At 51.3% G+C, this 13,209-nt stretch overlaps 1 protein-coding gene across 1 annotated transcript in view; it reads left to right on the top strand.

Annotated features, from left to right (window-relative positions):
• The window catches only part of CDH23 (cadherin related 23), a 431,052-nt gene that overhangs the window by 175,101 nt on the left and 242,742 nt on the right, over positions 1–13,209 (top strand). The window contains exons 8-9 of the mRNA XM_077125003.1: positions 8,545–8,739; positions 12,380–12,508. Coding sequence (XP_076981118.1) covers positions 8,545–8,739; positions 12,380–12,508 — 324 coding nt within the window. The remainder of the gene's footprint in view (positions 1–8,544; positions 8,740–12,379; positions 12,509–13,209) is intronic.

Raw genomic sequence — 13,209 nt, 5'->3', positions numbered from 1 at the left:
AGGTGAGGCCCTAGCTATGTCTTTGAGAGAGCCCTAACCCGTCAGTTCAGGCACAACTCAGAGACGCTGTGGATTTGGTTCCAGACCACTGCAATAAAGTGTATATTCAGATAAAGTGAGTCACACCAAGTTTTCAGTTTCCCAGTGCCTCTGAAAGTTATGTTTACACTATACTGTAGTCTGTTACGTGTGCAATAACGTTATGACATCTGCTTTCACCTGTCTCCTAAGGCAGTTATATCTGGTCCATCTGTTTCCAGTTTCCAGAATTTTGTTTGCTTCTCATCTGCTGTCGTTGTTTGTCTTGTTCTTTTTGTCCTTGTGGATTTCTGCATTTTTAATTCCCATATTGTCATTTTGGTGAGGTGTTGGGGAAAATATAAATAAATAGATGTGTTCAATCTGCCATATTTAACAGGAGTCTCAATTTTTTTAAGACATCTATTGGATGTCTTATATGTACAAGTCACAGTGCTAGGACTAGATAGAGGTGGCCAAGGCAGATAATAAAGAGAAAGAGAAGGATTCGAGAAATTCTGGAGGAAGAATCGAAAGCCCTGGTGACTGATGAAGAGTGGGAAGCAAGAGACAAGGAGGAGTCCAAGATTGCCCTTGTAATGTTAAAATAAATTTAGTATATCGAAATGCTAGTGATCAATGAGAGGGAGGGGTAAGGGGTATGGTATATATGAATTTTTTTCTGTTGTCTTTTTCTTTCTTTTTCTGAATTGATGCAAATGTTCTAAGAAGTGATCATGATGATGAATATACAACTATGTGATAAAAAAAGAATAAAAAAGAATGTTCATATTGTATGTTGATTGGTTTTATTAATAAAAATTATAAAAAAAAATTTACACCAAAAAAAAAAAGATCACCCTTGTAGGTCAAGACGCTAGCAGAAATCGGGCGGACAGGAAGATGTTGTGTAAGCACTTTGACGAATGTCTTCCTTGGATTCAGAATATACAGTCCACAGCTGTAGAGCTGAGGAGGAGGAGGGACTTCGAGATGAGAGGTCTGAGCTGGCTCCCAAGGCGATGCTAAACAGCTGGGGAAGCCAGTGCAACCCCTTGGAAAAGTCCTTGTGTCGCGTCAGGGGTTTGTGACTTGAGTCCCGGACTTTTGGGGCTCCTCCTGTCCACAGAGCTGGCACCTCCAATCTGGCCACCGCCCTGGGTCTCAGAGCAGGACTAGCACCTTTCGAAGAACAGCACACATCACCCGAGAAGAGCAGACACGGGTTCAGAGAAGAGCATCACAGAATATCTGTCCCTGAGTCCGTTGTAGCAGGAGGTTGAGGGGCACACGTGCCCAGGTGTGGGTTTGTGCGCACACACGTGTGCCCTCTCCCTGACCAGACACGACACCCGGACACCCAGGCCCGGTGGGCACTTGCCTCTGCTGGGTTTCTCCTCCCTGCTCTTGCTGTTTGGACCCTTTCTCTTGCTGTCAGACAGTGCCCAGAGATGCCTCTTTGCGTATCTGAGAAAGAAAAACAATCCACATCTCCTGCATATCCTTTTTCTCCCCCGTAAGCTGGAATGTCACAAACCCTCCAAAACTTCATACTGAAAGTGACACCCTCCCAAACCACTCTAGTAGGCGCCGACCTCTAAATGCAGCAATGAAGAGGCACCTACTTTCACTTTCAACAGAAAACGAAGTACAGATGCTCCCCCTTTGCCCCAGGAGCCCCCTTGCTCAGCAGGTTCTTCTAAGTTTAATTCATCCTGTTACAATCAGAGCCCACTTCCTTATTTCTAATGAAATTTTTGATGCACCATCTTTCTCCTAAAATTATAGGCTAAAGCTTCCTGTCAGCTCTCTCTTCTTTATCTAGACAACTGAGAGCTCTCCTCTTCAGCTCCTGCCACTGTCCCCAGCCCTTGCTTAGAGGGAGGCGAGTAAGCCAGTCCCTCCTGAGAAGAGGCTCTTGGTCCACTCCCTACCTCTAGGGCCCAGAGTTTTGGAGACAGAAAGGTGACCCCAAATTTAATCCTGATTCCACCACTTACAAGCCGTGGACAAGTTGCTTCGTTTCTGAGCCTCCATTTCCCCAATCTGGGAAAAGGCGGAAATGAGAAATGCAAAACCGCTGGCTCTGAGCCTGAGGGTGGCATGGGCTGATCCGTGGTAATGCCCCCTCCATTCCTCTCCATGCTCCGTGCCACCACCCTGGCCTCAGGGCCAGCCTCTGAGCGGCACATCCGTGTTCCAGGAGGGTCTGTTCCCAGCTCTGAGCCACCGAAGTGCCTGTTCCTTGTCAGAATGCCATCTGTCAGGAATTTATTACTAATGCATTTTATAACAGGCTTTATAATAAGATATTAAAGACTGTAGCAGCATCTAGCAAGCATTCCATAAATATTAATAATGCCTTTAGAGATGGCACCCACAGTGGAAATGGTGGGGCTTTCCGCCGAGATCTGGTCAAGGAAACAGAATGTGTATTATTAGGGAGAGCACACCGCTGGGATGAGAAGGTAGGCCGTGCTATTTTCCTTTCCCGCCCATCTTTCTTTCTCTTCCAATTTTTGTACTTTTTCTTTTGTTCACAACTTTTCCTCTATAACGTCTCTTTCCCTCCACTTTCAGTTAGTTCCTTTCTCCCCAACTATCCTTCCCTCTTTCTTCACTTGTCAACTCTCTCCCCTGCGGCTCCCAGTCTGTCCCCATTCTTCCTCCTGTGCTAGTTTTCTTTTGTCCTCTGTGGTCCTTTCTTCTCCCTTCACCATCCTCTCCTCTTCCCCTATCTTCACCACTCTTCCCATCTCTGCTTTCTCCCCTCTCCCCCTTTTTTTGCTGGACCACTTCCCCCTTGCTGCACCCCACACCTCCCCATTCCAGGGACCACCCCAAGCCACCACCACAGAAGTCCAGAGTTAAATTTAACTCACGCTGCATGTGAGAAGTGAGCTATTTGTCATTATTATTAAAAAAAAAAAAAAGATCCCTTGCATGACAGAACTTTCCCAGAGTCCATTCCCTTGTCACCCCAGGAGTAGCAAAAAGATTTATTTGTCTCTGAATTGCACGGGGTGGCCCCTTTACAGCAGGGCCGTCAGCAGTGATGTGCAACTTAAATGGGAACTTGAAGAAGTCAGGGAACTGCCCTGCCTGTGGCCCACATAATGCGGGCCCCTTGTCAGAAGCGACAAACTGGCAGATGGATGCAAGGGTTTGGAAGGGGAGAATGCCCAAACACGCTCCCCGGCCCGCAGCAGGCCCAGATAGGCTCTCCTGGAAATGGTCCAGAAGCGGTGAAGGAGTGGGCAGGGCAGTACAGAAGGGCGTCACGGAGGAAGGGGCCCTGGAAGCAAGGGTGGGGCAGAGAAGTGGGCAAAGAGGGCTGCCTCAGAAGCAGAAGTAGTCATGCCCCTTGGGACTTTCTGGTCGCATTTTCCAAGGACCACAGCTGCTCCCTTTCACTGAGAAAGTGGACCAATGTCAGTTCCAGTAATGCACGAGTGGGGAGAAGTCACTGTAGATGGAGCAGGCCTGACGCCCAGCTTTTGGCCCTGTCTCTGCCACCCAGGCCCATCCTGGCAGTGGTTCCCTAGATCCCGAGTCCCTGTCCTAGCCACCGATGCTGGGCCTGGCATCTCTCCTCCAGGCCTGTCCTGGCTAGTCTCCGTCCACATCCACCCCTGCCACCCTCCTCCCAAGCATATTGATAATTGCCAATGGCCTGAGGGGGTCTGCAAATTAAAGGAAGTGTCTGGGGATACTTATAAAGAAAAAGGAGCTGGCATCCATCTGGGCCCGTTGTGTTCTTTTCCCCATTATTACCTCCTAGCCATGAAGCGTTGGCCTCTGTGGCCTCGTTAACAGTCTAGGAGAGGTGGCCAGGAGCTTTGATTTCTGTGGCCTGGCTTTGGCATTAAAGGGGCAGAATCCCAGCAGGAGAGGGGTAGGGTGGGTGAGCTGAGGCAGAGCAGCAGGGCTTTAGTGGCCTCACCCATGACTGGGCAGATTCTGGGGGTGCCAGGTGGGAGCACGAAGGCTGGTGTGAGCACACAGGGTGCCCACAGAAGCACAGCCCAGACAGTCGCAGGTACTACCGGCAGGGATGGGAGGTGATGGCCACACCAGGTATGAGAAGACCAGGCCTGGGGAGGCTCTCAGAGCCCCTGGTCTCTGCTTTTCTTCCTCACGTCTGCCTGCCCCTGGCCTCTCTGCTACCCCGTAACTGTGGCTTCTTCATGAAACAACTTTCAGCCTGTTGCGCCCCAAGCCCATCATGGCAAAGGTCTTTCTGCTCAGATTTGCACAGGAAACTCAATTTGTGAGACTCTACCTGATTGGCCCAACATGGTCAGGTGATTACTCCTGGCCCATTTAAGTGTGGGTTGGTTCTGACCTCATTTGGTGCAGGCAGGGCTGTCTAGTGCCATCCCCTGGAATGGAATTGTGGGGATAAAGGACATTTTGTGGGTGGGGAGGCAGTGATTGGCATCTCTGCGGGTGGAGTAGGAAGAGCTCAGTTTCCAGTCACGGCTTTGGTATCAACCGCCTGTGAGACCTGGAACAAGGCATTTTCCTTCTGCCACGTGCCAGGCCCAGGGAGAAGCTTTATATCTTTATCACACCCCATGTATGAGTAATTCTCACAGCATCCCCTAGGAGGTAGGTACTATTAACAGCACCATTTTACAGAAAGGGAACTGAGGCCCAAAGAATTTAGACAGCATATACTTGAGGGGTCCCAGGTTCAGATGTGGGAGTTCTGACTCCAAGCTTGTGCTCCAGCCATCAAGCTCTACTGCTTGTGGTGTGCTCAGAAACCCAGCTGCAGAAAGAAATCTCCCATAGAAGAAATCTCTAGGCTTTGACGCTGGAGACCTGTGTGCACACACCTGCATTTCCATGGAGCAGCAGCCGGGTGCTTGGAGAAACCCCCCGTGTGTGTGCTGACGAGTGGCCCACCCCCACGTGCCTGGTAGAGCATGGCACCCAGGATGCAAAATTCAAGAAGTCAGCATTCTTTTCCCTCCAATGGCTTGTCCCTTCTAAGTATATGAATGGCACTTTGCCAGGCCCGTTTAAAATCCTTTCTAAGTTATGCAGAAATTAAATGGGTTTTCACCGCAGGGTATGAAACATAATCTAAGAAGGTCAGATACAGGACCGTTACCTCTGTTTCCTCCTTTACCTCTTTCTTCGTTTCTTAGATCCTCCTCTTTAAGTCCCCTGATCGGTTGCTCAGAGAACCTTAGCCCCGGACCACGCAGTGTAGACAATGAAATGCCCTCCCCTCTCCAAGGCAGGAGGCCTAGAGAGCTGACCTTCTCATGGGAGCTGTCCCTCTCCTCTGGGCACCAGCTCCAGCAGGCATGCAGAGCTGACTGGCTGCGTGGTCTGAAGTGCTTTCTAGCTGCCACCCAGCAGGCAAGCTGCTCCGAAATCAGAACTTGGCCATCTCTTCTGGTAGTAGGAGCCGTGGCCTCCATGGAATGTTCAATTCTGCATTCATGGGGCTGGCTCTGTCATTCATGCACAATGTACGTATTAAATCTCTAGAGAGAGGAGGCCAGAGAGAGAAGTACAGGCTGCTGAGACTCAGAGATATGTGCTCAAGCCCAGTGCCACCACGGTGAGCACAGCTGGGCAGAGGCTGGTTTCACCGAAACTAGCACCTGGTGAGTTTGGTTACCAGGGCTTGGTACGTGGTGCGTACCTGGTGGAATACATTTTTGCAGGATACCTGTGTCAGTCAGGGGCCTGATAGGAAGCAGTTCATCTCAGATAATTCCAGGAAAGACATCTCGGTGAAGGGACAACTTACAAAGGGATGGTCAGGGTTGGGGAGAAAAGAAGGATGTTGAGGCACCTAGAAACTAACAGCAGTGGGAAGCTCTTATTCCCCTTGGGGCTGAAGGGCAAAGAGGAAAGAAATACTGTTACTAGAGTCGCAGGAGCTGGGGAGGAGGGGCTGATGGGCTGAGCAGGAGGGAGTGGAAGGTAAAACCCCAAGCCCCTTCTCCTCCCGCTCTCTGAGCTCCTACCAGCACTTGCCAGCAAGGGAGCCTGGGAGATGCAGTCCATTGAGGTTGATCTGGGGAGTGGGGTGGGGTGGTGTGTAAAGTAGGGTTCCAAATGTATTTTGGGAGTAGAAGGAAGACGGAATGCACAATAAAAAGCTGTTAATATTCATGGTGCTTCTTGACACCTCCATGCCCTACCTTTCAAGGTGTTCCTGTCAACACTCCCGTAGAAGACATCTAGAAATTAAAATCTCAACTGCCGTCTTCTAAGCACTTATGGACTGGGAAACATATACTTATGAGCTCATTTACTTTTCACATCAACCCTATAAGATATTTTTAACTTCAGTGTACAGGGAGGAAATTAAGGCTCAAAGAGATAAACTAACTTGCACAAAGACACACAGTGAGGCTGCAACTCCAGGAGGGGTCTGTCCATCCCTGAAGCCCTAGTGCTGATCTGCTCTACTCCCTGTGCAGACTTGGTTCTTTCTTGGAGGCAAAGAGAAACATCTATTTTCCAAGCAGCTGAATCAGAGATGGCAGACCTAGCAAGGGAAAAGCAGATTCAGAGGCCCAGAACTGCACACCACCAGGCACCAAGCCGGAAGGAGGAGACAGGGCCAGACTGTCACTGACAGAGACCTGAGTTTTATGCAAAGGGGAACTGAGGAGTCATGGAATGTGTGGAGAGGGGGGATTCCCACTGTCTGCCTGCTGTTTCCAGTCTCAGAAAGAGACAATGCAATTCCAGGATGTTGTTCTCAGGAAGTGCTTCCAGCCTGTCTAGGGGCCTTTTTTTTGGGGGGGGTGGTGCATGGTCTGGGAATTGAACCTGGGTCTCCCACATGGGAGATGGGCATCCTAACCACTGAACCATCCATGCACCCACTAGGGGCCTTTTAAAGAACACCCTTGCCTCAAGCAGAGAGCCCTGTCAGACCCTGGGGAGAGCTGCCAGTTTGCTCAAGATTGGTCCCCAAAGAAAGAAACTGCTTGAGAAAATGCTGCAGAGCCCAGATCACAGCCAGCAGCACGGAAAGGGGGCAGCTATGTGGGTGCTCAACTCCCACAAAGCCCTGCGATGTCAGGAGGAACCCAGCCACTGTCCTAGTAGAGAGAAAACAGAGAAGACCATCCTTCTTAAGTCAGCATTCTACAGGGGAGGAGTTGTGGGAAAAGCTGCGCTCAGTGTTTCAGAAAAGCATTTAGTATGGAGCTTATTATCGAGAGCTCAGAATTAGTTAGACCTGAATTCGAGGTATGATCCACCACTGCCTAACTGTGTGACTTTAGGCAAGTTACTTAACATCTCTGAGCCTCAGCTTCTTGTTCTAAAAAGGATAACAGCTATCACCTGGAAAGCTATTTGTTAAAAGAGTTAACAGATGCCACCCCTACTACAGTGCCTGACCCATAACAGTCAGCAGAGGCAGTAATTGTTTTTATTCTTTTGTCTCTGCAGAGAGCTTAATTAGATTGCCTGATCCTCAGATGTGTCCAGAGCTCGCTAAATTAAGAATAAATTAAGTCACTTAACCAACATTTACCAGCAGTGACTTACATACCGAACAGTGTGGTAGTTGCTACAGAGATGAGCACTTACAATCCGGCAGGAGGTGCAAACAGATACTGTACTAAGCACTGTCATTGAGATTCATTCATTCATTCATTCATTCATTCATTCATTCATTTACTAAATACCTGTCCTGTACAGGCACTGTGCTGAGTAATGCAGATAGTCTATGGAGTGCATGTGTTATGAGGGAAAAGAGGCCTTGACTCAGGAATTATGGTAGAAACGTGGGTGATGAAGAATTCCAGCAATGCCATGGGAACCTGAATATGAACAGTGGGGAGGGCCGGGGAACTATCCTGCCTTAGGAGTCTGAAAGGCCTCTAGGAGAAAGCTGCATTTAACGAGAGATCCCAAGTCAGAAGGATGCAGGGATCTATAATGCAGTGTACAGCAGAGGGAATCAGGGAAGGCTCCCGGGAGGTGGTGACATTTGGACAAGTGTTTGTGGGCCCTCTGGTGGTAATCTATGGATGGCATTATGGATGCCTCTCCCCAGGGCAAGCCACATAACCTGTGTGGTGCCAGGCCAAGCCCCTAGGGACCTGTGTCAGACCCCTGTATCTCACACCTCCCCAGCTCCCTGTCCTTGAAACCTCAAAAAATGCAAACTCCCAGTTGCCCTCTGAGTAGTCCAGGCCTGAGGCTTGAGCAGCCATGGACACCTGACAGAGGAAACAAAACCACCAGGAAACAGGGGTCTAGGGACTGCAAGTCCCCTCATCCAGAGCTGCAGGATGAGCTGATCACCATTGGAACTGGTGCTATTACAGCCACCAGGAGACCATCAAAAAAGAAAGGAGAAAAAAAAAAGATACTGCATTTTAAATTCCTTTGAACCCTCTTAGAATAAAAATGACAAAGCCTCAGGATGGTTGGCTGGAGGGACGTGGTTAATGGGCTTTGGGGGCATAGTCACTGATGGATGCAGCTGCTGGGAGCTCCAGCTCACCCTTTTATTTGCTTTGCTCTCTTCCCCAGAACACACCGGTGGGAACACCCATCTTCATCGTGAATGCCACGGACCCCGACCTGGGCGCCGGCGGCAGTGTCCTCTACTCCTTCCAGCCCCCCTCCCAGTTCTTTGCCATCGACAGTGCCCGTGGCATCGTTACCGTGACCCGAGAGCTGGACTACGAGATCACACAAGCCTACCAGCTCACCGTCAACGCCACGGTGAGTCACAGGCATCCCAACCAGATGTCTGCCTCTCACGCTCTCAGAGGGAGCAACGGAACATTCCAGATGACACGTGGCCCAGTGCCTTGCTAGTCACGGGTCTGTAATGATGAGGATGATGAGAGTAATAAAAATGATGACAGCTGACAGTTCTGAGGTCCATACTGTGTCCCAAGCACTGTGCTAAACCCTCAAATGGATCATCTCCATTAAACCTCGCCCTGTATCATGAGTACTGCTGAGATGCTTGTTTTGCAGATGCAGAAACTGAAGCACAGGAGCCATTCTAGGCCCCCCCTGCTAGTAAGTTGTGGAGGGCAGGATTCGAACCCCAGTAGACTGCTACCAGAGCCTGCCCTGGCAAACGCCACTGGACACCCGTAGTGTAAGGTGCCCTCTTGCTGTATGAGATGTAGGACAGAAATGTCAACCCTAGCTGTCCTGACACTACCCAAAATGCAGGAGCTAGAGGGGTGCAGGCATCCAGGCCTCTCCTCATGGAGTGGGGAATGCCCACACCGCAGGGGGCATCCACCTGGACCAAGCAATATGCTGGCCCCTGGGAATTCAAGGATGAGTCGGTCAAGGGAGGGAAGCAGGAGAAAAGGAATTATCCCATTTTATGGATGACACTGTTGGGACTCAGGCAGCTGATGAGTACTGGGAGAATAAGAACCTAAACCCAGATAGTCTGACTCCCAGGCCTGTGTTCAGACCACCCTACCCATGGGCAGGAGTCTCTGAGGCTTGGCCTTTGATGCCAGCTGGGTGGAAGGGCCAGGGAAACAGGTGAGCCTCATCCTAAATGGATCACGCCCTGTGATTCCCCACTTCGCTGCTCCTGGCTGCTGCCTTAAGGCATAGCTGGAACCATCAGCTGGCTGCAGAGTGAAGTGCTGCCCTATTGTCCTCTAGATTTCTGTTTTCAAAGTTCAGGCCAAGGGTGCAAAAACTACAGGATCCCTATTGACTGTCTGGGATCTGTTTGCCCGACGCGCAGAATCCACCCCTGGCCCTGTGCCGCTGGCAACATTACAGCGTCTAGACTGCAGGCAAAGACACACCAAACCGGGTCGAGGATCCGGCCATGACCAAGATGCAGAGAGGCCTCAAAAGCCAAGAAATACAAACCTTTTGTTTGTACCTGGCCCGATGGCCCCTGGGGAAGTCACTGCAAATGTCACCCCCCTCCTTTTCTTCTCCACTGGTTAAGGTTTCCTTGCCTGGGAGGAGGTATGTGCTGCTATTTGTAAAACTGACTTCTGGAATCGAGGGGACAAGGCCAGCCTGGAATTTGCTGTTTGAACACGCTGGTACCCTTCCATGCTTCCTTGCCCCCAAACAGACTGAGCCTCCCTCAACCCTCCATTTGCACACACCTGCACCAGGAGTGCACAGGTGCTTGCTTTCTTGTGTGAACCTGTCCCTGTGGGGTAATTTTCACCGTGGGTAAGAATGGCCTTGGGCCAGTGGGGAATTGACCAGAACTGGGCTAGGCAAGAATATGGGTGGCCTGAGGCTATCAAGAGGCTTGGGCTCATGCGGTGATGAATACGGGTAAATTACCCTTCATCTCCGAGCAATCAGGCCTTGAAGCCTTACAATCAGAGGGGCCCCAGAACTCCCTGGGTAGCTGTTGTGTGCCGGAGAGATGACTTCCCACCTGACCCATGGAGGAGCACTGTGCCCTTGACTGCTGCGCATTACCCCACGAAGATTCTCCTGCAGGGAGCTGAATGGGCTCCCAGCTCCAGTGGGTGGGCAGGAGACTGGGGAAACCTGAGGACTCCCCTGGGGATGAATTGCAGGCCCTAGAGCCACAACTGGAATCCGAGCAGGGTAGCTTCCTCACCAGATGTTCCCACTGTCAACTCCTTTCCCCAGTAATGGAGTCTGGGGTGGACTAAATGGGGGCATCTGCTGCAAGGACGGGTCTATAACCACAGGTGTAGGGTGAGAGGGCAGGTGTCAGGCTGGACGAAAGCCAGCTGCCTGCAAAAGCCTGGTAATGACAAATCAGCACCCCTGATATCCCCTGCCCAAGAGGACAAGGGGCTTCCTTGCTGCTCTGGCCCCATCTACCTGGTAGTCGTTCTGATCTCTAGCTGGGAGCAGTCACCGAGGACAGCCCCCAAGCTTGGGCTGTGGGCCGCAGGGCCTTGGAGATGGGAGCCTGTCTCCCTGCGGCCCCTCTGCTAGGCTCCTCCTGTCTTCATTTCTGTCCGCCCATGGACTCCATCCCTGGACACCTTTCTGCCCGCTCCTTGGCTGCCCTGAGGACTCTTAAGGATAACCAGCCCTTCTCCTCGAGGGCTCTACAGCTGTTCCCACTGGAGGGCAGGCTCAGGCACTGGGCTCATAGCAAAGTGGGGGAGTATCGTCCACTCACTGCTCATGTCATCCCAGCACAGATGACAAGAGAGATCAAACCCACAGGCAATCACTCCTCCCATCCCAGTCCAGAGAATGTGCCAGCCCAGGGGCCCGCAGAGGCCATCCAACTGAGCCCCTTCACCTCGCAGCTAGGGAAGTTAAGACTCAGAGGGAAGAGAACTTGGTCCGAGGCCATGCAGTAAGTTAGAGACGAGCTGATGCTGGGGCTCTGATTCAAGACAGTGAAGGGCAGATTTTTGTATCAAAAGGTCCTGAATCTGAGTTCTGGCCACACACTTACCAGCCGTGTGATTCTAGACCAGTTTCTTAACCTCTCTGTCAACTCATCTGCATAACGGAGTCAGTAATACCTACAAATCCCAGAGGGGTGCCTAGCACAGTGCCTGATGTGCCGTCACTATCATCGCTGGCAGTGGGCTGATTGCAAGGTTTTTCGCAGTCCTCTGTGCATTTGAGGGTAATAGAAGATAGATTTCTGGTTTCCTTTCCTGGTGAGCTTTATAGGACGAAATTCCCAACCCACTAGGAGGGTTTAAGCATTGCCTGCTTGGACACACTGGGATGGTCTGAATGACCTCTCAGGATTCCTCCCCCACCAACACCTACCCCCCAGTTCCCAAAATGTTACAGGCCCTGGAGCTCCCCCTGCTGGTTCGGCCAGAAGGCTCACTTGGCCAATAAATGCAGACCCTAAAGCCACTCTGTAGCCCAAGGGCCTTTCTTCTGAGGAGTCCCCGTTCTAGACATTCCCCTGCAGCCTTGGGGTGAGGGAGGCAGAAAGTGGGCACGGCGAGAAGCAGTGGGACCCACTGGCTGAACACGGCAAAGGAGCTAAGGGCAGCACCGTCTCTTCACCCCAAGCCAGTCATCCCACCCTCTGGATACCTGGGTGAGTCAGGGCTGGGCAAGGTCCAGAGTTCTGGCTTAGCCCACCCCTGCTCCATGACATTGGTTAAGGCACCCTCCTCTGGGTCTTGGAGGCCCTGTTTGAATTTTCCTGCACAGATCAGAGATCATTTTGGGTTCTAGGAGTCCTTGAGCTTCTGAGGACTCACGCCCTTCCCTGTGGGAGTATTATGAGCATATGTGCATGTGTGCATGCACACACATGTGAGGGGTACATGTTTGTGCATGCATGTGCCACAGGAGTGTAGGTATGTGCGGCGGTGCATTGTGAATGTGTCTGTATGCAGTTGTCCACAAGGACATTTAATCTAAAGCTGTGTACCCTCTGTCCTCCAAGGACCAAGACAAGAACAGGCCTCTGTCCACACTGGCCAACTTGGCGATCATCATCACTGATGTCCAGGACATGGACCCCGTCTTCATCAACCTGCCTTACAGCACCAACATCTACGAGCACTCTCCTCCGGTGAGACCCTCTGCAGCCCTTGTGGGAATTCCCACTGAGCTGGTGGCAGAGAGGGGGCCTGTTTGGTGGGACAGGGTCTTCTTTGGCATTTCCAGCCCTTCCCCCCAATCCTATGCACGGCAGCAGTGGCTCTCCTAGCACAGTGAAAACCCCAGCCCCCTCTTCACACCAAACCCATCTCCTCACCCTTTCACCTCACCTTTGGGGGCTCCGGGTGACAAAGAACCAGACTCGCCGGGCGCAGAGGAAGAGGAGTGATTTCCTAAGATTTACATAGAGTGATGAGGACACCTGTGGAAAACTCGAGGTCAGGGTCAACAAAACATCAGTGTGGCTTAGCCATGCCCCCCAACAATCTACCCCTCTCGGTCAATCAATACTGCCCTTTTGGTATTCACCAAGGGGGCAGCAGCTTGGCCTCCCCTTGTCAGGCCCTCTCAGACCTGGCTCTGCCCCAAGTGCTCAAAACTTCAACTGCCCCTTCTAGCTGCTAAGTCTTTGGGTCTCAGAATTCTAGATTTTTCAACAGAAGCAAGTTGATTGGCTGTGCCCATGATTTTGTGGCATGACACCAGCCGGATTATGGATTGACTGTCCACCCCTGGCCCAATCAAGCTGTGCCCTAGGAAGTCTCAGAGAACAAAGCATGGCCATTGCCCACCAGCAGTGGCTGTGGGGGGGGAGTGGGGAGGGAGGGCCTT

This window comes from Tamandua tetradactyla, chromosome 13, assembly GCF_023851605.1.
Source record: "Tamandua tetradactyla isolate mTamTet1 chromosome 13, mTamTet1.pri, whole genome shotgun sequence".
Classification (NCBI taxonomy): Eukaryota; Metazoa; Chordata; class Mammalia; order Pilosa; family Myrmecophagidae; genus Tamandua; species Tamandua tetradactyla.
Note: the sequence above shows the minus strand (reverse complement) of the source record. Positions and strands in the feature narration are given on the sequence as shown.